This window comes from Eubalaena glacialis, chromosome 6 (genome assembly GCF_028564815.1).
Source record: "Eubalaena glacialis isolate mEubGla1 chromosome 6, mEubGla1.1.hap2.+ XY, whole genome shotgun sequence".
NCBI classification, from domain to species: Eukaryota; Metazoa; Chordata; class Mammalia; order Artiodactyla; family Balaenidae; genus Eubalaena; species Eubalaena glacialis.
This window is the reverse complement of record NC_083721.1, coordinates 8,535,098-8,560,615: the sequence shown is the minus strand read 5'-3', so window position 1 is coordinate 8,560,615 and position 25,518 is coordinate 8,535,098. Positions and strand designations below refer to the sequence as shown.

At 41.6% G+C, this 25,518-nt stretch overlaps 1 protein-coding gene across 1 annotated transcript in view; it reads right to left on the bottom strand.

Annotated features, from left to right (window-relative positions):
- Nucleotides 1-25,518, bottom strand: part of HLCS (holocarboxylase synthetase) — a 191,338-nt gene that overhangs the window by 134,510 nt on the left and 31,310 nt on the right. Inside the window, exon 6 of the mRNA XM_061193943.1 lies at nt 2,718-2,989. Coding sequence (XP_061049926.1) covers nt 2,718-2,989 — 272 coding nt within the window. The remainder of the gene's footprint in view (nt 1-2,717; nt 2,990-25,518) is intronic.

Below are 25,518 nucleotides of genomic sequence, written 5' to 3'. Positions count from 1 at the left end.
GCTGAACCTAATCCCAACTGACCTAGAAATTGGTACCTGAATGGGATGTGCTAGGGCTTAGATCTTGTGCTTGTCACAAGAACAGGCCTAAAAGTGCAGAGGGGATCTGGGCAGGGGCAGTTGGCAAGGACATGGGTCTCACAGGTTCACCGCTAATGAACACTGTCATGCAGCAGCAAAGCATTCAATCGAGGCCTGGCCTTCGGTAGCTTGGGAGGTAGACCACGTGTCTGTTAGAAGCTGTATCATTATAGGGAAAAGCTCTGAAAACTGAAAATGTCAGTGTTTATCAGAAATAGGAACAATTCCACATACAATAAATTGTGTTACCTAGCATTCTACGCACTGGTGTGATGTATGAAATTAGTCAATACATATAAAGTACATAAAAGCAGTGTATGGAACATAAAAGCTTTCAATACCTGTTAGCTACTATTATTGTTGTTATAACCACAACAATATACCCTGTTTCCATAAAAGTAGCTCATTTGTAGGATCAAGTATAATGTTAGCTGTAGAAATGTCTTCACTCTTCCTCTTAGAAAATAATAAGCAATACGTTTCATTTACCTATCTCATCACCCCTTTGTGGACAATTTTGGGAGCTTTTGACACCCAGGTGACCTCTTCAAGTTCCTTCTAAAAAATGCTACAGCCGCCCAGGAACCTCTCACCAGCCTCACTGACTCAGTAGGCTGCAGTGAGTACCTTTCTCTTAGTGTTAGGAAGGAACCCACATGTGCAGTGGAAGAGGACATCTATGATAAGTCATGGTGAAAGACGACTGCTTATTCAACATCTGCTCTGTGCGAAGCAGAGCTTCATCAGTAATCATCAGAGCCATTTTACCATCCACACTGTGGAGACCAGACAAGAAAAGAAACAAAGATTCCTAAATGCTCTTTGGAAAAGCTGAAATGTTTCTCTTTTGTAAAAATAACAACCTTTAACCCTACAGAAGTTTCCCAACTCCACTATTGTCGAGCTCAAGCACACTTTTACAGACCCAAGTTGCTTAAGGTGGAATTTTCATCTTTAAAAAAAGTTCAATATCAAAAATGAACTTACAGATATTCAAGGGTAATAAAACTGTTATTTACACGGCATTTATTTTCCATCCTAAAACACAGCCTCACCAGGGTATAAGGAAACCCAACCATATGATTACACAGGAGCCTCGGTCTACCCACCCTAGCAAGACACTCACAGCCCTCTTGGTAATACAGTGCCCAAACTCAATAGCAATAATCTCAAAGTTTCAAGATTTCCCCAACACAAAATATTCTTCACTGTTGTCCACAAAAACAGCCAAAATGGTCTGGAAGTGCCAACGTTTTTCCATCTGAATTTCACCTCCCAAAATCTTTTGTTAAATATTGTGTCTGATCTTTTATTTGGAAAATATGATTATAATGGGTCACCTTTTCGATATAATACAGTTCACTGCAGTAACAAAAGATTATCACAGAATTTGTACAAGCAAGTAATAATTGCTCCATACGAATACAGGTGTTTTCTTCTCTACAGGGATTCAAGGGATTGGCAGGGGGAGGGGAGTAGAGGCAGGAGAGGATGGGAACACTGAAAAAAAAAAAAAAGTACCTATGACAACACAAAACAACTCGGGCAACAAGAACTGTTCATTACCATTGCTCATATTTCCCTTCTTACTTCACCTCCTCACTCTGCCAATTCCCCCATAATATTAATGCTTTTTCTACATCCTATACGTACACTAAAATTGCCATGTCCATGACTTTGAGTTTGACAGTCATGAAATCCTAAAATGATCTCATCAGTTTATATCAACATACTAGCAAATCCAGAAATTACTGTTAAGAAGAAAAGCCAAAATATTTCCACACGTTCCATATGTTGAATTATGTATCTGTCTAATTGTGCAGTCCCACAGGTGAAAGTGCCTAGAAACTGAATGAGGGGCTGGGGGGTGAAGTCTTAAATTCCTTAAATATTAGTCCCATGTTGAAGGAAGATGCTTTTCTTATTCATTCCCTCTATAACCCTACTTTTTAAACTATCTATCTCAACATAAGAGTATTACCTAATACTGACTAATTTGGAGTTTAAAAATTCCTTTCATCTGTTTTCCATTTTTAAACCTTTAATCAAAGTCCATGAAACAGAAGGAATAAAAAGGAAAAGTTGGAATAAGAGTAAATTTTGAACATCCAAATGGGATTACAGAGTGCTTTAAAAATGCACTGGATAGGAACATACCAAAACAGGTTTTCAAAGTACAAAGCTCTAATTTATTTAATTTAACACAGCTTACATGTCTTTCAAATTTGCTATCCTAATGCTCCTGCAAAACATCTTAAACTGGTTATAACATCTTAACACTGATTATAACAACACAAATGTAAAGCGGTAACATGAACACCCGTGCCACCTGTTAAACATCTTTTTTCATAATGTTCTTTTTTCCAAAGACATTCTGAAAGGCCAGATTAAAGGAAGAGAGTCACAAGGCACAAAAATCCCCCATTCTTTAAAACACAAATCTTTGACCAAAGAACTTTACTTTCTTTTCCTACATTTTAACTCCTCTAGGACAGGGTACTCCCATCTTGCTAGTGCTTTATTAAGAGTTATCGTTCTAAATCTCTATCCCTCTCACCCAGCACTGGTTAGAGAGAACGATCAACATAACTGGATTCCTCCAAGCAGGTAGAGAAGCCAGCCTGGCCAGAACTTACCCGTCCAGAAGACTCATTGTGGTGGGTGTCACTTCAGCAAACAGAATTACTTTTCCAAGTTTCTTTGTCTGCAAATTTTGTTGGTAGATCTCAAAGTTAAAATTTTCTGATGAGAAGGTCTCTATGTCAGTCACCACAGGTATAGCAGATGGGGTGATTTCTATTTCAGATGTGTAGGATGAAACGAATTTAAGGGAGAGCTTGCTAGATTTTATTACTCCTTCAGCATCCACATGTTTCCCCAGCCACAGCATAAGAGGATCCCGGATTTCCTGTATCATAAAGAAAGAAATGGAAAGGTCGCAATTTGGCATTATGTTAGATGATGGTAGCTTTTCCTTAAAATGCCATTTTGGTAATATAAGAACGTCCTAATTCATGACCAATAAAAGCTAGATTAACATAGTCTGAACATATAAACTATTATACAATAGACAATAAGTAACTAAGTATACCTATATTATAAAAATAAACTATTCAGAAACCAAGATCCAGGGAAATAAGTACATTTCTATCCTACACTAACTATATCCTAATTTCTCAAAAGTCCTCTCCAGTTCTAGAGTTCATTAGTGATTCTCTAGTCCTCTATGAATTTTACAGAAAATTTATAACTTTATACTTCCACCCTCAAGGAAATTCATTATCTCATCTGGGGAAATAAAAACCTAGGTGAAAAGTCACAGAAGACAAAGTACTAAGATACTAGAGGATTCGCTCTCAGCCTCTGCAGGACCTCCACCTCCTCTCATAGACAAGTTGACCATCACCAGCCACTGACGGGTTACCAACAGTGAAAGTAACAGGGTACCCAAAGAGGCTTTTCTCTTTGCCCCAAATGCAGGTCCAAGGAGGGGAGGGCAGAACTACAGGAGATATTATCTAACCTAGTACAGAGCTCTCTACCCACCCTCCCAAGAGTCTGCAACTTCCTCTTGGACCCTGGAAGCCCCAGGGGCCTCCCCCTGGGGTGGAGCATCAAGGGGCTGGGGGGAGTCAGCATCCTGAGAGGCCAGCGCAGAACATATTAAAATCTGTCAGTCACAGTAAATGCTGATCTGGACTCCTGGGCCACCTTCATGCAAATGCCAGGCACTTCCAAAGAGGAGATGAGTCCTTCTGCTAATATCAGGGGTCTGTCCCAAAGCTCCACGTGCCTAAGAGAAGCAGCTTCAAAGAGGAAATGCCATTTAACTAAATTCTATTAATGAAACTTTAAAACTCACTTCCAATTTGCAGAAAATACAGAGGTTAGAGGAACAAGTTAAATGGCTTCAAAGGAAGTGATCAGAAGAAACCCAGAGGGTGAGACATATTACAGCACAAGAATCTTCAAGTGTGTGTGTGTGTGTGTGTGTGTGTGCGCGCACACGCACGCACGTGCTGGCGCAGAGTGTCCTGGCAGTCCTGGAGTCCACTTCTGCAGGCAGCAAGAAGGCAGAAGAGGATGACAGGGCAGTAAAAAGAGGACTGAGAAGTAACCAACAGCCTGTCCGGGGAGGGAGAGAAACTGTAGACCCCGAGGACAAAACTCTGCCAAGGAATTTCCTTTAAAGGAAAAAGAAGAATGGGACAGTGGCTACAGGGAGGAATAAGGTCAAACAGGTTTTGTTTGGTTATTAAACGAGAGAAATAACGGCATGATTTTTTTTTTTTTATGACAATGTGAGTGGTACTATGGAGAAAAGAAAACAGGTAAACAGGTAAGGGGTGGGTCCTAATGATCAAGCTGAGAGGTCGACCTTGAAAGCAGAGCCCTTTATCCACTGGGATGGGCAGGACTCACATCACCTCTGGGGACACCAGCCCAGCTTCCCCACTGGATCGCAGCCCTCCCTCACCCCTTGCTGGCTACACAGCCAGCCCTGGGAACTGATCTACACTGCCACCACCTTGCTCCAAAGCCACCCACAGTTGGGAGTCCTGGCACTGGGTGCTGGTGATATCATCTTCTGATTCCTTCTATTTTCTCTATAAATAGGAAGAAAGAGGCTCAGCCAAGAGTGAAAAGGAGGAAGGAGGTGCTGGAGGTTTGAGAAGGGAGAGTGAGAAAATGAAGGAAGCAGGGAAAATCGTATGTGCAACCAGAAGCATTCAAGGTTCATCTAAGGTTAGTGCTTCCGAATTCAGAGTGAGCAGTCGGCATGATTCTCTGCTTTTATGCAGCCATGCACAGCTACATGCTGCATGAGACAGGCACAGGGGTGATCCTGCCTGAACGAGCACCAGAAAAGTCATTGCAAGAGGTCAAGCGGAAGTGGGCCACCAGGAGTTACAGCACTAACTTTCCATCTCTGCACAAAGAACCAAGAAAAATTTTTAATGGAATATTCCCTGTTCATCATTAATTCTTTAATATACACTCTACTGGAGGAAGAATAAAAATGAATAAATTACAAAAGTAACCCCCTATTATGTGCTGAATGTTTGTACCCCAAAAATATTCATATGTTGAAATTCTAATTAATCCCCAAGGTGATGGTATTTGGAGGTGGGGCCTTTGGGTGTGATTAGGTCATGAGGGTGGAGCCCTCATGAATGGGATAGTACCTTTAAAAAAGCAATCCCAGGACTTCCCTGGTGGTGCAGTGGTTAAGAATCCGCCTGCCAATGCAGGGGACACGGGTTCAAGCCCTGGTCCGGGAAGATCCCACACGCCGCAGAGCAACTAAGCCCGTGTGCCACAACTACTGAGCCTGCGCTCTGGAGCCCGCGAGCCACAACTACTGAAGCCCGTGCGCCTAGAGCCTGTGCTCCACAACGAGAAGCCACTGCAATGAGAAGCCCACGCGCCACAACAAAGAGTAGCAGCCCCCGCTCGCTGCAACTAGAGAAAGCCCGCGTGCAGCAACGAAGACGCAACACAGCCAAAAATAAATAAATAAATAAATAAATTTTTTTTTTTTAAAAAAAAGGTAATCCCAGAGAGATCCCTCACCCTCTCCACCAAGTGAGGACATAGCAAAGAGAAGTTTGTCTGCAACCCTCTCCACCAAGTGAGGACATAGCAAAAAGATGTTTGTGTTCTACCTCACCAGAACAACCATGCTGGCACATTGATCTCAGACCTCCAGCCACCAAAAGTATGACAAATAAATGTCTGTTGTTTATAAGCTGCCCAGTCTATGCTATCCTGTTTTAGCAGCCTGTATTGACTAAGACACCCCCAAACCTCAAACCTGGCCATTAGTTATAACCAACTCTGCTCCTTAAACTTTAGTCAATGCCCTTAAAGTATAAAGCGAACAAATCTGAATTTCCTTCATCACATTCCCCAGAACAGCTGGATTTCACAAGGGCACTGCACAGGCTAAAGATACATCAGTGAATAGGTTAAATCATAAAAAAAGAGAGGGAAATAATCTGAACAATAAACACTTCTTAACTAACTTCAGTTTTCATTAACTCAAGCAGAGAGGTAAACAGTTATTCAGCAGGCATAGGCAATGTGAATCCCCCATTCAAAGTCGATGAAAATCAAGATAAAACCAAAAAAAAACAGCTAGCACCAGGTAGACCTTTCAGACAGGAAAAAAGCAGGGAATTTCCTATGGAGCAAATTATCCAACTGGCCATCTATATATCATTCATCTAATAAATTGTTTTTGAAAGCAACACTTAGAGATGCACAAATATGCAAAATAAATTAAAATTGATGTAAGCAAGGTATATGAGGTGGTTTTTTTTTTAATACTTCTTTCATATAATCTTTCAGGACTTAATCAGAGGCAAGTAAGTTATTCAGAAAAAAGAGAATCTAAAAAGATATAAAACAAGGCATGGAACTTATTAAGAAATATAACTGTATACCACCTATAATTCTCCTAAATATTTATATTCACTATAGTCAAATGCAACTTTAAGCAGTCAAGTAAAACCGAGTACAGATGCGTCGCCCATCCCCATTATCCCAAGACAGGAGAATAAAATTCTGGTCACAAGAAGTATCAAAATTACTACCTGTTTGATGCAAATCTGCCTGGTATGTCCTCTCAAATGGACTTAAGTTACAATGATGACTTCAGAGCTACAGAATTAGCTGCTAACTCATAAAAGGAAAAGGAATTAATTCATGATTCTTGGTTTAACTCTACCAACGACCACTAAGGCAGTGTAGAAATGCTATTGAAGAAAAAAGTTTGGAGCATATATATCAAGGCAAATGGGCTGGCATAAGTAGTATTACCAACCCCCTACTCCCAAGTCTACCTAACTCTATAAACACAACTATCGGAGCATGCAAAAATGTCACTGCTTTAGGGAAGATTTTTCCGACCCACAGCCTGTCCCAGTCTAAGTTAGGACTCTCCTTCATAAACTTAGTGACTTTATAGCACTTTTCAAATTGTAATTCCATAGTTTGTATACATTTACTCAATGTCCCACTGTCTTGCTAGAATGTAAGCTCCATAAAGACAACAAATGCATGTTTCTGTCTGGCTCCCACTGTATCCATGGCACCCAGTACCAAGTCTGGCAAATGCTGCATGCTTAATAAGCACTCATCATATAAATGCATATTAAATTCCTTACCAAAAACATCCCACAAGTAAGAAACATAAATAGGTATATCAAGAGGGAAAACCCAGAAAAGGCAATGCTAAGAGATGGCCTTGAAATGGATACATAGCATCAAAAAGAAATATGAAATCGTTAAAGTCAAATCAGTCCTTTGAAAATAAAACAACTGCTATCAAATTCCGCTCCAATGAAATTCATTAAAACCTTCTAATTAATGTTATTTTTTTAACATTTGAACTTCAAGAATTTAGTATTTACCTTTCTCTAAGATTTCAGGCTAATTAAATACAATTTAGGTGGAACCAAAAACATTTTACAGTCACATAAATGTTGGCCCCTTTGAACCAGCCACAGCACTAGGGAAACACTAGCTATTCTCAAGGAAAGTGAATGTGCCTTTGTTTCCTATTGGGACACGTTGCACACAACATGAAAACCCCAAGGAATCCACCAAAAAAGTACCAGAACTAGTACTTTTAGCAAGGTTGCAAAATACAAGGTCAATATACAAAAACTGGGTTTATTTCTAGCCATGAATATCTGGAGCCTGAATTTTTTTAAATACCATTTTCAATGGCATCAATAGATCTGAAACATTTAGGAATAAATTAAAGAAAGTATATGCCAGAACTGTACACTGAAAACTACAAACACTACTGAATTTAAAATTAAAGAAGTCCTAAATAATTGAAGAGATATACCATGTTCATGGATCAGAACACTCAATATTATTGACGTCAACTCTTCTCCAAACTGGTCTATGGAATCGATGCAATTCCAATCAAAATCCTAGCAAGCTACTTCTAAAACTTACATAGATATAGAATAGGCCTAGAATGACCAAAACAATTTTGGGAAGAAAAAAGTTGGAAGATTTACCTTATCTGACTTCAAGATTTATTATAAAGCTGCAGGAATCAAGACAGTATGGTATTTCCTTACAGACAGACATATATTTCTAAAAACAGAATAGAGTCCAAAAATAGTGCCACACATATATGTTCAATTGATTTTCAACAAGGTAATTCACCTGAAAAAGAATCATCTTTTCAATACACAGTGCTGAAACAATGGGACACATATATGCAAAAAAAAAAACACCTTGACCCTTACATGTATACCAAAAGTAACTTGAAATGAATCACAGACCTAAATGTAAAAACATAAAACTTCTAAAATAAAATACAGGAGAAAAACTTCCTAATCTTAGGATAGGTAAATCTCTTCTCAGATACAACAAAAGAAGTATGAACCATCAAATTAAAAAAAATGATAAGCTGGACATTATAAAAATTAAGAACTCTAAGAACTGCTGCTCTTCAAGGGTTAATGTTAAGAAAAATGAAAAGATAACAAACTGAGAGAAACTATTCTTAATACACATATCGGACAAAGGACTTGTATCCAGAATGAAGGAAAAAAAAAACTCTTAAAACATAATTATAAGAAAACAATTCAACTTAGAACATCAGCAAGAAGATTTGGCCAAAAGAAAACATCAGATGGCCAATAAGCACACGAAAAGTGCTCAACATCATTTGTCACCAGGGAAATACAAATTAAAACCACAATGAGATACTGCTACACACCCGTTAGAATGGTTAAGTTTTTTAATTCTTTTTTTTAATTTAATTTAATTAATTTATTTTTTTACACAGCAGGTTCTTATTAGTTATCTATTTTATACATATTAGTGTATATATGTCAATCCCAACCTCCCAATTCATCCCACCCCCCTCCCCGCTTTCCCCCCATACGTCCATACATTTGTTCTTTACATCTGTGTCTCTATTTCTGCCTTGCAAACGGGTTTATCTGTACCATGTTTCTAGATTCCACATATATGCGTTAATATACGATATTAGTTTTTCTCTTTCTGGCTTACTTCACTCTGTATGAGTCTGTCATACAGAGTGAAGTAAGCCAGAAAGAGAAAAACAAATTTCTAAATTCTGACAATATCTAGTGTTGGCAAAGATGTGAAGTAACTGGAGCTCTCATACATTACTGGTGGGAACATAAAATGGTACAACAATTCTGGAAAACAGTTTGGCAGTTTCTTATCAAATTAAACATACACTTGCCACATGACCCAGAAATTCTATTCCTAGGTATTTAACCAAGAGAAACAAAAACACACATCCAAATAAAGACTTATACACGAATGGTCGTAGAAACTTTACTCATAATATCCAAAAAATGCAAACAACCCAATGCCCACTAACAGGAGAATAGGTAAGTTATGGCATATCTATACAATGGAACACTCTTGGCAATAAAAAAGGAATTAACTACTCATATAGGCAACAAAATGAATGAATCTCAAAAACATAAGGCTGATTAAAATAAAAAAATTTTTTTAATTTAATAAATAAAATAAAATTTAAAAAGACAGAAGAGTATGTACTGTATGATTCAATTTAGATGAAGTTCCAGAAAAGACCAATCTAATCTATAATGATAGAAAGCAGATCAGTGATTGCCCAAGGATGAGCATGGGGGTGGGAGAGTGGATGAGGACTGAATGAGAAACAGAGAAAGAGAATTTTGTGGGATTCTGCAAATGGTTTCTATCTTGATAGCAAAGACGGTTACTCCAGCGTATATGTTTATCAAACCCTACACATAAATAAGTGCATTTTCTTGAATACGTCATCCCAAAGTTGATTTTTTAAAGCAAATAGCAACAATCTTGTGCAACACTAAACAATGACTGAAGTCCAGGAGACTCTATATTCACTAATGTCAAAAAAGAACACCAGTGTCCCTACTTCTGAAGAAATGAATGCTTAAATTTATATTTAGTGCAAATACACACAAGTGGCTACTCCGTGGTTAATTAACATGTCATACGAGGAGTGTAGCAGATGTACAGAGATGTACAGTATGCTATGCCCAGTCACATTAGAGCCATTCCACCCCATCACTTGTCTTATGTGCTAAATTTTATCCATCTAAACAAGATTCAATGGGTGAAACAAAGCCATACCTCTGATTCAGCAATGGATTCAAAATATTTATTACCAACGCTGTTTGTGTTTTGGTGCTCCTTTTCCCAAGAAACACCAAATAATTGATCATAACTTTTAAAGGTTTTCTATCTCAGAGACACATTTGCCGCATAGTAAATAATCAGATTAGTTGTGCTTCAGTCATAACATTATAAGTTGCTAGGCAACATTATAAGTTCACAAGTGGGTAAATCAGAAAATGAATCTACAAAGACATAGAATACAAGCTCTTTTTATGGGTGTTTTCATTCTCAGTTAAATATGAGAGGAAACAGGAGTAGAAGAATTTATATGAAAATTTATACCAAAAAAAAAAATTCTTACTACCGGTATTTTACAAACAAAATATTCACAGCCAATTTCACATTCACTCAGTGTCTTCACACAAGTGATGAAGGCACACAGCACAGCAGATCTTTACAATCAAAAGATGATGCTCCTGAAAGAGCAGGACTGTTTTTGGTCCTGACCTCATTTAAGGCAGGGATTGTTCACGTGGCAACCTTCAGGGTGAACTTCTATCCTGAGTGCCAGAAACAAGCAGAGCAAAGCCTCAGGCAGGGCCTGATATGAGTGTGTCCTGATTGGCTCCCCATGCAGACACTCCTGTCTCAGTTCCAATGGACCCACTGCAGTCTGATCAGCCCTTGCCTAACTTGGCCAGATTCCTCCTCGGATGGTACTGCATCCCAGCTTGGATTCCCAAGGCCCCTGCCTTCCTGCTTCCCCAAATATGCTCAGCCATTGATCCCAAGCACTCTCACCCCAGAATGAATGGACCTAGAGGGGCTTCTAGCTTCAGTGACGACACACTGCTGAAAGCAGTCCATCCCCACAAATATCCAGGTCAATTGTCACCGACAGATACCCAAGGGCCAAAATGAACCCAGAGGAATGTTGTACTTGGCCCACCCATTTTGAACTAGTTGCTAACACTTAAAAATGAGGACATTTCACATCCTGCTTCTTTTGAAGAAACAGAAACTCTTTCCCACATGGCAATAACTGGCTGGGCCAAGAAACACTACCCTCATTATATGGGGACAGACTCTCCAGCTGGACTCTTGTGTACCACCTCTTCTGCTCCTAGGCATCTGGATTGAGACCACCCATGCTGGCCCTGGTATCAAGTCTCGCACCAAGCCAGCAAGATCTCCCATGGGGCCCTTGATGATGCTTCTTTCCAGTTAGGTCCATATTAATTCATCAGAGTGAGTCTGGTGACGCTGACTCTCAAAAATACAAGGGGTTCAATTTGGCAGTTCCTCAAAAAAGTGAAACAGAGAATTAACATATAACCCAGCAATTCCCCGGTATACACCCAAAAGAGCTGAAAACAGAAACAGATACTTGAACACCAATGTTCAGAGCAACATTGTTCACAATAGCCAAGAGCTGGAAATGACCCATGTCAGTCGACAGATGAACGGACAGATGAATGGTTAAACAAAATGTGGTATATATACACAATGGAATATTATTCAAGCATAAAAAGAAATAAAGTTCTGATAGATGCTATGACATAAATGAACCTTGAAAACATTATGCCAAGTGAAAAAAGCCAGACTCAAAAGGACAAATATTGTATGATTCCACTTACGTGAAATATCTAGAATAAGTAAATCCACAGAAACAGAAAGTAGAATAGAGGTTACCAGGAGCTGATGAAAGAATGAGAAGTTATTGATTAACGGGTATAGAGTTTCTGTTTGGAGTGATGAAAAAGTTTTGGAAATAGATAGTGGTGTGGTTGCACAACACTGTGAATGAAATTAATTCCACTTTAAAAAGAGAGAAGGGGCTCAAAATCTCAAGCTGTTTTCTCCCCAGAGGCTCCCTGTCCTCTCTGCAATCAGTCCACTAGCCCCCTGCCAAATCACCCTGCATACATAGAGGAAGTGGAGGGGCAGCCGGCACATTGACCAGGGGGCCTGACTACGCTTTTCCCAGGGTACCTCCCTGACTTACCTGCGAATCACCAAGGGAAGCCACTAAGGTGACTTCTCACAACAAGACTTTCCCCAAGTGACTTTCCACCTAGACGGACAAATAGCTGGCAATGTCTCTTTTTAAATGATTTTAAGTTCTGTTTCCATCAGGCACTAGGCTACATCCACGGTATGAAAGCTACCATTTATTGCACACTCACTCCATGTGGAACACTCGTGCTTTAGACCAGGACCCCATCCCTCACACAGCAATTCCACAGCACTATCATCACCATCTACAGAAGAAGAAACGGAACAAGACAGCGTTAATGATGCCCAAACCACACAGACAGTAAGTTGCAGAGCTGGAATTTGAACCCACGAAACCAAATCTGTCTGGGTCCCAAATCCTTGCTCTAATTTCTATCCCACAGTCCTCAGCGAGAGGAGCTAACCCAAAATGAAGCAACATAGGAAAAGCCTGTTTACTGTTATCAAAATGCCTAAGGCAACACAAAGAAAGATATAAACTCAATATGTAATATGCAACTATGAAATAGTGATAAAATAGATGCACGCGGCTCGGAGCTGGGGTGGGGGTGGAGGAAGAGAGGTAGTGGGCAAAGTTTCTCAACTTTGGTAAGAGAAACTTAAATCTGAAGCTTGGGTCTACTACCGTCAACTGTGTTATACTTAGGCAAGTCCAGACGAAGACATTTTTCACAAATAAGCGGATTTTTATCATTTAAGTGAGTTACCGTTCACCTCTCTCCGGTTTCAGCCAGAAAGAGATGGCATATTCAAGAGTTCAATGGAAGGGCTACTTAAGGAACTGTGAGCAGAGTTAAGAGAATTAAAGACCAGGGATGGGGAAGCACCTGGACCAGCAACAAGCCTGGAGGGGCAAGAGGACAGAGCTACCCACAGGGGCTGTAAGCAGACAGGGCGGAGAGGAAATTCGTCCGCCTCTCTCACCTCCTGCCAGCGTAACCAGAGCCTGGGAAGGGGCAGAGAACAAGGGCACAGGGTAAAGTGGACAGTGCCCGACACAACTGCTCAGAGAGGACACAAGGGGAAGGGGGGGGTCCCGCTCTGATGTGACTGCCTCTCACATCTCTGCCCTGGGGCACAACCTGTGCCCAGCAACAAGATGAACTTCCACACACCCTGATCTTTCATAGTGATCAGACCAAACTTGGAATGGTAACTCCGCAACTCCAAAGGATTTACGACAAAGGGCATCCGATATCTAAACCCCAGGAATGGGAGGTTCCCCGCCCACCCCCCAGATGAACTTGTCAGTCATTTCCAGTCCCCAATGCCTGGGACACAGTAGGCACTCAATAAATGTCTGTTAAACTGTATTCCTTTTTATTATGTAAAGGTTTCCCTCAGGCTCGGTCTTTGAAAAGCCATGATTTACTGCATTTTTTGTTACCTGCCAACTAGCGAAGACCACAAAAGGCTGGGGTGGACCCGTAAAACAGACCTAATGAATAAGTCATTTCTAACAAGGCTGGTTTTATAGGCATCACACCTCCGCTGGGCCAAATGGGCTCATTTTAGAGGTGAAACCTATTCTGCAAGGGCGGAGACCAAAAGCACAGCCGTGGCCGGCTCTAAAAGAAAGGGAGGCATTCCGGGTCGGAGCTCAACCACCGCTCCTACTCGAGAGGCGCTAACTTACACTGACGGGGCCTGTGGGTTTGGGTTCAACATCCGTAGAAGTCTCCAGGGCCTTCATTAAGCCTGCCCGTGTAAAACGCCCGCCATTTGTCGGAGGCCAACACAAACAGGCTCCTGACGGAGCGAGGAGCGTAGGCTGCAAAGCCAAGAAAGCTCTGGGTGGTGAGCCCATCGCGCGAGTGGGAACGCTTGCGGGGCAGCCCGGTGCGCCTCGCCCTGAGGGGGCACGTCCTGGCTGGCGCACACTCACGCAGGCACGCAAGCGCACGCACGCACGCATGCGCACGCACAGATGTGACCGTCCGCCATGCTGAGCGAGCAGCAGGCCTGGAGAGCTCAGCTTTTTGTCTTCAGAAGGCCCCACCCATCCTAAACTAAGTGCCTGCATCATCCGCAGCCTGGCCTTGACCTCTCTGGAGCGTGGGGGCAGGAGACGCCAGCACAGAATCTGGTCAACAGCTCTGCTCCCGACTAGCTGGGAGGTCCTGCCTGTTCCTCATTTTTAAAAAGGAGAAAACTGGGACTTCCCTGGTGGCGCAGTGGTTAAGAATCCATTTGTCAATGCAGGGCACATGGGTTTGAGCCCTGGTCCAGGAAGATCCCACATGCCGCGGAGCAGCTAAGCCCGGGCACCACAACTACAGAGCCTGCGCTCTAGAACCCACGAGCCACAACTACTGAAGCCCGTGCTCCTACAGCCCGTGCTCCACAAGAAGAGAAGCCATTGCAATGAGAAGCCCGTGCACTGCAACGAAGAGTAGCCCCCGCTCGCCACAACTAAAAGCCCGCGCAAAGCAACAAAGACCCAACGCAGCCAAAAATAAATTAATTTAAAAATAATAATTAAAAAAAAAGAGAAAACTGCAAATCCCCCTTTCAGCGTTAACATTCAAGATTCAGTGCTTCATCCCAAATGCTAAAATGCTCAGTTAAAACTGTAACGTCATCTCTAGGATTCCAAAATTAAGATATACATGTTACCTGCAAAGAGAGAGGTGGCAGTACGAGGAGGATTCAGGGAAGGCAGAGAGCTTTCCAGTAGTCTAGAGAAGCGAAGGTGTCCCCTTAACCTGTCCTACAAGGAGAGGGCAGATCTGCAAAACTATTCCAACTTTTTTCTGAAGCTCCATCTTGTCACTTTTCCTTGGGTACATCAACAGCTGATTCTTTTAAAATGTTTAACATGATGTTTACGAAACCCCCGTTATAAAGGGTGACAGCTAGATAATGGGTGACTGCTAGATAAAGGGTGACAGCTAGATTGGACCGGGCAGCCAGTCGAAGCCCGGTGGGCTGTTTACTACTGGCCTGTCCCTTGAGGCCCCGCGAGTCTCCCAGACAGAGGAATGGAGGAAGCGTTTCACAATACTTTAGTGGGAAACGCCAAAATGTTTTTTAAGTTTTCGAACAAAACACACTTACTAAACGCCTACTATAGGCAAAATACTGGAAAAGGGATACAAAGATTAACAACATATGTTCCTTGCCTTCAGATGATCTTGTATTACAGTTTAATGGGGTAGGCAGATATTCACATAATACAACAGCATTTGTACACTATTTTACCAAAAAAAAAAAAATTTTTTTTTTTAACCTTCATATAAAAGTAATCAATCAGATCTAAGGTTCCAAGTCACAATACTTGGGTTGGAAAACTGAAAGAAAAATTGTAAATCCTATATACATAACATGGTCATCAGTGGAATTTTCCTAGATCAAGGTTGGTAGAATTCCTTTGTTGGGCATAAAAGATCAACTAGTTGTCCTCATAGCATGTGGCTCTAAGATGTTTTATGTTCTAAAATTTAGGACTTTTAAGATATATTCTAAGAATTTTATACACGCTGGCCCATGTGAAGATGGGATGTGCCCACAGCCCAGTAGGGTGACAACCAGCTATCCAGAACCATTACAAACCAGTAGGCTACTGATTTTACTTCAAATAAAGAAAACGAGCCCAGGGCCAAGTGGAAACTAGTGCCACTCTCTTGCCAACTCCTAGAAACAAAAATGTGGAAGACTCATACTCTCATAAATAACGTACAATAAGTTCTGTGCTTTGTGTTTTACTTAAAGACAGTAGCATACACATCTTTTGAAAAAAACAAACCCTCTTTATCAAATTGTGGTAAAACGTTAACCAGTGGTGAATCCAGGTGAAGGCTACATGGGGGTTGTGTGCTATTCTTTCACCCTTTCTTAGGTTTTAATTTTTTTTCATAAAAAGTTGAGGAGAGGGCTTCCCTGGTGGCGCAGTGGTTGAGAATCTGCCTGCCAATGCAGGGGACACGGGTTCGAGCCCTGGTCTGGGAAGATCCCACATGCCGCGGAGCAACTAGGCCCGTGAGCCACAATTACTGAGCCTGCGCGTCTGGAGCCTGTGCTCCACAACAAGAGAGGCCACGATGGTGAGAGGCCCGCGCACCGCGATGAAGAGTGGCCCCCACTTGCCGCAGCTGGAGAAAGCCCTCGCACAGAAATGAAGACCCAACACAGCCATAAATAAAAATAAATTTAAAAAAAAATGCATTGAGTTTGGGGGACATATATCTAATATTTAAAAAAAAAAAAAAAAAAGTTGAGGAGAAATGAAGGGATTTGCTCCAGAAGCTCTCTAAGGCCTCTGCCAGCTCCAACATTCACTGGATATATTTGTTCTGCTGTTAATCCTGGAATCATCAAAGATGCAGCCTTTGTTTAAAAAAAGAAAAGAAAAACCAAATGACTACCAAGAATACCTTCTAGCATTCACATCTTAGCTGAATCAGCACAACCCTTCATGCTGCCTGCACTAGGGTAGCAAAGGTCACTTCAGGCAAGAACACCTCCCTGAAAAACCCGATTTTAAATGTCACAGGCCATGCCTCCAGAGGCCCTGATCTTGAACAGTCCAAATGCAGGACGTTCTTTCCTGAGCACAAACCCCAGTGCGTTTCATGGAGTTTTTCAGTATACGTGGAATCAGTGTATTAATCACAGCTTATTGGCACTGAATGAAAAACACACAAATCTTAATCTTAGGTCTTGAATCGGGTCCAGGTTCTACGTAATAGCTGGCTGGAAGGGATACAGCCGTAAGCATGCTTGGTAACTGGAGGCTGTGTAGTGAGACCTGAGTTTTGAAACCAGGATTGGTAGCTTAACAAAATTTACTGGTTGTAGAAAAAGTAAACTTGCCTCTAGGGAGGTGAGCTCAGCCGCACCATTCTGACAGCAGCCCCTGGTGGCCAGTTGAGTAAAAAGTGTTGGCTCTGATGCCGAAAGTTCCGACCTTGCCTTAATGAAGGTTGCTGCAAGCAGACAGGCCATTCTAGGTAACAACTGGGCGGTGATTAGGGAAGCAGCAAAAATCCAAACTAAGGTGTGCCTTTGAGTCACATAAATTGCCAAATCATTAGGGTACCAGTCACTTGCATTAAGAATAACAAAAACAACAAAAGGGAGTAGTCTTTTGAAAGTAGGATAAACATGAAAATGTATTTTAAAAGGGCAAGATAATAACATGAGGCAGATAATACTTACCTTGGTTTGAAAGTTACCTCATTCCTTAATTATGTAGAAAATCTTTAAATATTCAAGGAGCATGGATTCCTACACAACATAAAGCATGTTCTGTCTACTTCCCTACACAGCACCACCCAGTGCACTCATTTCCACACACCCAACGCTGGGGATTCCTACTGTAGTATCAGGAATTGCTCATATGGCAGAAACTTCTAGAAGAGGCTGCTATATTCATTCAGGGAATAAAATAGTCAAGATAGTAAGTGAAGCCTGATTTCCAGTGCCACAGATTCACACCACCTCACTGGCTATAAATAGAAGAATGTTCAGAGGCTGACAGTTGGCTTCAAAGGCAGACAGCCATAGGAAGTAGAAGCCGCAAGCTTCAAGCCGACTTTTTCGTAAGGTGTACTCCGTCCTCAGCCAGGAGAGAACAATCTGGAAACAATCTGCTGGGCAGCTGCTCTCATCAACAAACTGTTTATTGTAAGAAAGTGGCTGGGTCAAAGGCTAAACATCAACCCGAACCGAAAGCATACGAGCAAAAATCAATACCGTCCCTGCTAAAGAAACCCGGGACTTCACAGAAAAGACAGGGCAAGAAACTCAGGTTTAGTTCTGAAAGGGCATCAAACTCTTGTATCTCTTAAGGGCTGTTTTGCATGTTATTACAAATGGTTATTTGCCGCTATTTTCAGAACAGGAGCTAAAATATGGCCTTCAAAACACACAGAAATCAACTTTACAGATCACTTCCCCAAAAAAGTTACAACAGTTTATATCTAGTTGCTTCCTTTTTGCATTTGTTTTGTAAAAGAACCAACAGGCTTATACACAATGCATGGATAATATAACACATCTTTAAATGTCTATTTAATAACTGGAACACTGACTAAGAGATTATATGAAGGAAATCGTTTTATTTTAGGTGTGACAGTGAAATCCCACTGCTTATATTTTTAAACAGAGTTCTTATCTCAGAGACACATACTGAAATATTTACAGATGAGAGATCTGATCTGGGATTTGCTTCAAAATAATATAGGAGGAGGCATGGGTAGGAACAGATAAAATGAGATTGACCAGAATGGAAAACTGAAGCAGACTGATGAATACATATGGGGTTCATTACATTATTTTGCTTACTTTTGTATATTTGAAATTTTCCACAAAATATTTTCTTTTACTTGTATGCACGGTTCAACAGTTGCTACGAAAGAAAAAATGTTTTCTTAAATATAAGGAAAGTATTAACCTACCAGTGCAAATTCATTAATTCTCCATAACGATATATATACACCACGGTATTACTAGGTCTCCAGCATGGCTGTTTTCGAGCAATGCCTGAAATAAAGCTGTTAAATTCTGAGTTGACACTAGAGAAATAGAAAGAGATGTTTAGTGTGTCCCCACTGAGTTCATGACCCACCAAGCCAGAATCTGACCAAAAGGGTACCACAAGATGGCATTCCACAGTTCAACTGAATTATGGAGTATAAGGACATGTATGAACTAGTAAGAAAACCCAACTGACATAAATAATGGGGACCATGTTTTGAAAACAGCCAATTTAGCACACAGACTTTGAAAACACAACTTGTTTGTAAATTTGAGGCTCCTATATATTGCATTGTTAATTCTTAAACTAACAGGAAAATTAATTTGAGAGTCTCAAATACATAAAATAAAGCAGAAGGCAAAACATTCTTTCACTATGCTTAAATTAACTATGAAAAAGTATCTATCAATGACTTCAAATTGTTCCAGTATAAAGATGAAATGGTAATAATCACAAATTCTTACAAAAGAATGCATTCAAAGGAACTGCTTTAAAAGTTTAAAAAAAAAATTTTTTTTTTCACATCCAATTGCTTCGCTGGGACCAGCATAAATACTACAGAGCCCTGGAAAGGATGTGAAAGGTCATTTCATCTACCCTCCCCAGACAGAATAGAGGGGGTTTGGTAATGAGAATTCAGTGTCCTTTAAAAAGCCATCTTCTGTGACAAACTCACTTGGCCAGTCTGAGACACCAGACCTAATCCCATCACCACGAAGGGAAAATAACACAAAGAGGAGACTCTTCAAAAGTACGGACCTTTGACATTTAAAGCATTTTACGGGCTGAAAGCCACAGAAAAACTTAAATCATCGCATATCTCAAAGTTGTCTCTGGAAGGCAACAATCTAGAGTAATAATCTAGGCAATTCTGGGCAGAGAGAGCCTGGACATTCCCCACTCACACCCCCCCACCTCCACAAAAATGAACCATCATTTTTAAATGTATGAAACCACAATTTGATGTTTTCTTTTAAAAGATGTATTTCCTTATTTACTGAGATTAAAAACAGGAAGGGGCATTAGTGGTGCCATCATTCAGTTACTCCCTAGTAACTGCTGTATGTAGGATTCATTTTTCCTCAAAGACCAGAAAACAAATTGTCAAATACTTTCCTATGGCAAAGAAAAGCAAACCTTTACAAGTATTCTTAGAAGAAAATTCACTTTTAATTTTAATTTTTCAAACTTTTACTTTGCCTGCAGAAGTCAAGTAGATTTAAACTAACAGTTTTTACAGTTCAGCTCAGGAAAGACTTGTGGTAAGTGATACTGACTAATGGCCTGGCAACGTGTCCGTTCAGAACTGGGCAATCCTGCTGACTGGTGATGGTGGATGGCACTCCTCCTTTGAAAGAGATTCTATTGGGAATCCGAATTTAAATCTTGGAGATGCAGGAGCTGACTAACACACTCCTTCTCTTTGCCCATAACCCTTACCTCTCCACACTTGGACATACACAGGAGACACAACAAAATGATGTTGTAAATCTCCACGTGTCAATGGGAAAGTACATTTCATTTTCAGCAGCAATGTCTATGTATTATAACCTAAGTCTTCTCTCATCCTCGGGGGTAAATGGGGAAAACACCTCTCCATCAAGGAAGGTCCTAATTCAGCAATCTTACAGCCTTTTCTCTTAAAGTTTCAGTGAAAGTAATTCACTACGCTTAAAATTGTAAAGACTTGAATGCCACTAGAAAATCAGTTAAAACAAATATTCTAAGGACTAAATTATTTTCATTTAAAGCCATGTTCCTCAATTGATCTAATGGGGTTTGATCTCTAGAATTCTCTATGAGGGATAGTATCTCCAACAATTAATAAGAACAAAATTATAGTCTACATGCCAGTATTTCTTCCAATGATTATATTATTAAATATATTATTAATAAAACAAAGCCTGAAAACACTTTAGGAAAGAAAAATACTGACAAAGCAAGCAGAGGAATCATGCAGAACTGAATGTCTTAGAAACATACAAGACCTAGAAAGCTGTGGGTGACACAGCAGTGCCTGGAAAGATGCACCTACTCACAGGCAGCCACTGAGGGGCCGAAACAGGACCACAACCAAGTAAGTGATCAGCATTCCCTCCTTATCTCCAAGAGAAAGTGACTGATGGACAGACAGACTAACCTTGGCCGAGCTTTCCTGTTGCCAACTTGGCCAAAGAAAGGTCGTCCTGTACTGACCCAGCTTCCTGCTGAGATCCGACACAGGAACACCACGACGCTGAACCCTTCCCGCTCAGGCAGGGGAGACGGAGGATTAAACACCATTTGGGTCCACAAACTGCGTGTCAGTTTTGAAATCCTGAAATACTATAAACATTTTCTCAAGACTGCACAACGCTCGGAGCAACATTCTCAGATTATTAGCATGAACGGAAACAAAAGGAGTTCCCCGGCTATAATTCACATCCCAGAAAACTGAACTAGAACATTTATCAAACAGGATTCAGGCCTCAGAACCCCACATTCCTGCACTGACTGCCAGCTCGGCAGCCGGGAGAGCCACGAACCGATGGCTCTGCTGTGACCACGGGCCGCCTCGCCACCGTGCCCATTTCATCCTGGCCTTGGCTCCGAACCTGATCACAAGGGGCCTTTGATTGTGCCCCCAAACCCGGTACCAGTGTGGGCTTATTCCCTGGGATGTATTTTTTAGACCTGGGAGACCAAAATCTGTTCTAAAGAATGTTGCCAGCCTTCCTAGAGACAGCTTCAATCGACTTCCCCAGGAGGTAACGCCATAATCCATACCCCCTCACACATGGCAGCTATTAGGGAGCTGGTATAGAAGACAAAAAGCATTTGGTCCGGGAGGATTTTTTATTCCAAAAGAGCCTGTTTCCCATCCACAAATCTGTGACTGCATAAGCAGTGGATATAAATAGTCTGAGGAAATAAAACCACCCTCTCTCAACAGGGTACTTCCTATCCCCAGAAGGAAACTGCAGAGAAGATGCTCCCTCCAAGGCGCTACCCCTTCCCCAGGTCAGCCAGCAAGAGCTGCAACACAGAGAAAACCCAAACCGTGACAACACCAATTAAAATCAGAGAGCAACCAAAGTTGTATCTGTCTGCATTTCCCCCGGTGCATTATCAGTCTCTGCCTTGATTGTAGCCAGAAGCATTCACCCCAGAGCCACTTGGAAACTTTCTTGTGCAACCAAGATTCAAGTAAAAATACAGCACGTACAGTAGCTGAAAAGCCTCTCCCCACCCACAAAAAAAAAAACACAGAATAAAATGAAGGCAGCAAAGGAAAACATCCCAAGTATTATTTCTTTTGCATTTCAACATCAAACTCATCATGTCACCTTTGCCATAGGTATTATGTTTGATAACAGGAAGTCGGTTAAAATGAAGCAAAAATTTCTAGTTTAGGTGAAGGGCAAAGGAAGAAAGAAAGGAGAGAAAGAGGTATATGAAAGATGTTAAAAGCCTTCATAGCTATAAAAGCTTTTAAATGTTTGCTTTAATCTGCCATCTGCTCTTTAGCTGGTGCCGTATTGTAAAACAGCCGCCCCCGACACCATGTCAGCCACAAGTCAAAAGCTATTCAGGGCACACCTGGAATTCTGGGTTTCTCTCTAATTTGGATCTCTAAAAACTATTTTTTAAGCTGTATTCTAGAGGAACACTAGGAGTTTCCGCCTCGCTGTACATTCAAGATTCAGAACTAGGATTAAAGGTGGAGGGAGGGAAGATTCCGTGCCAAATAACTATGCTAAAACAAAGGAAAGCAAAGATTTTTTTTCTTAATTGGAGAAGTCTAATTAACTCAGAAAAATACATGAGACCCTTCACTGCTCCACAATCCAGTTTGCTCCTCTGAGGGGCAAGGACCCCCTCCCTACCCTCCCCCCACTGGCAGGACCACTTAGGACTCAGATGAGATCCTGACACCTGGGAAGGCCCTTGGTTAACTATAAAGCATGTGAGCAAGATGAGAAATCGTCTCTTGTTTTCCAGAAACTTCCACAGCAAGGTCTCACACTTAGCAGGCGCTCGGATGTTTGCTAAATGAAGTGGTCGGCTAGAGAAGGAGGGGTAAGTATCACGTGGTATGACTTCGTCTGAGTTTCTTCATAAAGCAACCAACATCGAAAAAGTAATTCCCTAGGTGGAAGGGACAATACAGTTTTCGACACATTTGCAAATATCAAAACTATCCTTATCAACAATACCTGTTTGGTTAGTTATCTATTTTATACATATTAGTGTATACATGTCAATCCCAATCTCCCAGTTCATCCCACCACCACCCCCCCCCGCTTTCTAATAAGAACCTGCTATATAAAAAAATAAAATAAAATAAAATAAAATTCAAAAAAAAAAAACCTCCCTGGGAACAAACAAACAAACAAAAAACCTGTTTGGGCAGGGAGGGAAAAGATTCACAACAAATAATTTGGGGTTGACTCAAAATGAAATGTTGGGGCTTCCCTGGTGGCGCAGTGGTTGAGAATCTGCCTGCCAATGCAGGGGACACGGGTTCGAGCCCTGGTCTGGGAAGATCCCACATGCCGCGGAGCGGCTGGGCCCGTGAGCCACAATTAATGAGCCTGCGCGTCTGGAGCTTGTGCTCCGCAACAAGAGAGGCCGCGATAGTGAGAGGCCCGCACGCCGCGATGAAGAGTGGCCCCCGCTTGCCGCAACTGGAGAGAGCCCTCGCACAGAAACGAAGACCCAACACAGCCATGAATAGATAAATAAATTAAAAAAAAAAAAAAAATTAAAAAAAAAAAAAATGAAATGTTGCACCAGGTTTTGTTTTTAAGCATCCACGATCCGCCCCACAGTTCCACACCAGCAAAATCACACACACGCACAACATGGTGATTTCTGCCCAGTTTCTTTAATAACAAACCCAGTTGTCACTTCTTATTACGGTTCCATCTCGACCCCGAGGCAAAGGAACCGCACACCCTCTGGCAGGATTCCTGCCTATGTCCTGCTGGCTTCGGATGCTCAGGTCGCCTCCATGCCACTAGCTACGAGCTGTGAGGAACGCCCAAAAGAATCCCAGCTTTACTGCTTCAGAAAGAACCCCGTGTTCCCCAGACCCAAGCAGCGATACCCCAGGATAAGAGGGCAGGCCAAGTCCTCCCCGCCGCCGACCTCAGTGGAGGGCTGTGCACAGCGGCCCCTCCTCCTGCTCCCCCCACTCCTGCTCCGGGGGGTGGAAAGGGACCCGCTGGCAGCGGGTGGGGCAGAGGGGGGCCTCGGCTCTGTCCCAGCCTGTCCAAATCAACCAGCTGCTCCTCTCGGCACAAACCCCTGTGACTCCACTGCCCAGCCTCCTTCTTTCTGCCATTTCCCTGGCTGAGATAAAAATAGCAACAGACCCCAGAGAAATGGAAACAAGAGGGTGAGTTTCTGGACCAACTGGACTTTAGGTTCTGCCAGGGAAAGAACTGTGGTTTTTCTATAAAATCAGCGTCGCTCACAAACACGCTAGTGTCCCCCACAGGAAAGGTGTATCCTTGCTTACTTACGGTCACCACCGATGGTGGGAGGGAGTAGTGGCCGCCCAGCAATCCCACTCCACAGACCCTGGGGCCCCGGAGTGGCTCTTGAGTCTCTGGCTCTAGTCACACCTCCAGAAAGGAAGTCATCTGTTTGAAAGCGCTCACCCCGAAGATGTCAGCATACATACATGGTCTCCTTTGACAAACGGTTAAAAATAGTTCGATAGTCAAGAAAGTGCTACGTCCAAGCAGGGGTGGGGACGCTAGAATTAGGTACAACCACCAGTAGCCACCTTCCAACCACGGGAGCGAATGGACGGCTGAGGCCCTGAGACGCACACATGCAGACCTGAGGGCTCAAAAGTAAACCTAATAGTCATAGCCAGAGTAAAGCCATTTACTAACAAAGCCAACCCTTTTAAAATAATTAATATAGGTGTCAAATATTAAATAAAATATCAATATCTACACGAGGGTCCTTGCCTTTTAACATTCAAGTTTTGACCATTTATGGGATGCCTTCAAAGTCCAATGACATACAGTAATTTTTTAATTTTTAATAACTGGTTTTGCTCATTATAAAATTAATACATGTTCATAACAGAGTATTTGGAAAATACAAAGAAATTTTTAAAATTTAATAAAATCACCATTAAGTCTACAAGATTTAATGCTATTTTGTTGCTACAAAATAGCAACAAGATTTTATGGTTAAGCAAATCAACAAAGGTTACACTTCCTTGTGTAAGTTATGCACTTAGCATCCAACCTTTGACGAGACAGATGGACCTGTCCATGGCATCAGAAAGTTTAAAGTGATGCCTCATGACATCAAAGGGGACTCCTGTGAGAGTGACTGCAGTTTGCTCCCAGATGAATACACTTAGAAGAAAACTGCAGGGATGAGGTACATTTCTCAGAGAGCTCATGTCATAAAAAAAAAAAAAAACATAAAACATGAATTTGTAAAAGAGCTTAGAAAAAAAATACTGTCACTGTTTTAGTATCTCCTTTTCGTAAATGAGGCTGATGTGTCACCATAGACTGCTGACATTTTGCTAAAACTTGAGCCTGAATCTCACCAAAGGAAACCCAGACCACAGTGGAATAGATAGGAAACCAGATATTCAGAGCTTGTTGAAATATACCCCCCATATATACTGTATTTCCTTCCAGTCTTTTTTCTATGGACATATGTGTGTGGTGTATGTGTGCTCATGTATTTTATGGTTTACAACATACCGTAATTTTGTGGAGGCCTGAATTTCAATCCTGCCCCTGGGATATTCGTTTAAATGGGAAGACCTCGGTCAGAGAAGTCCAGCTGGGCCA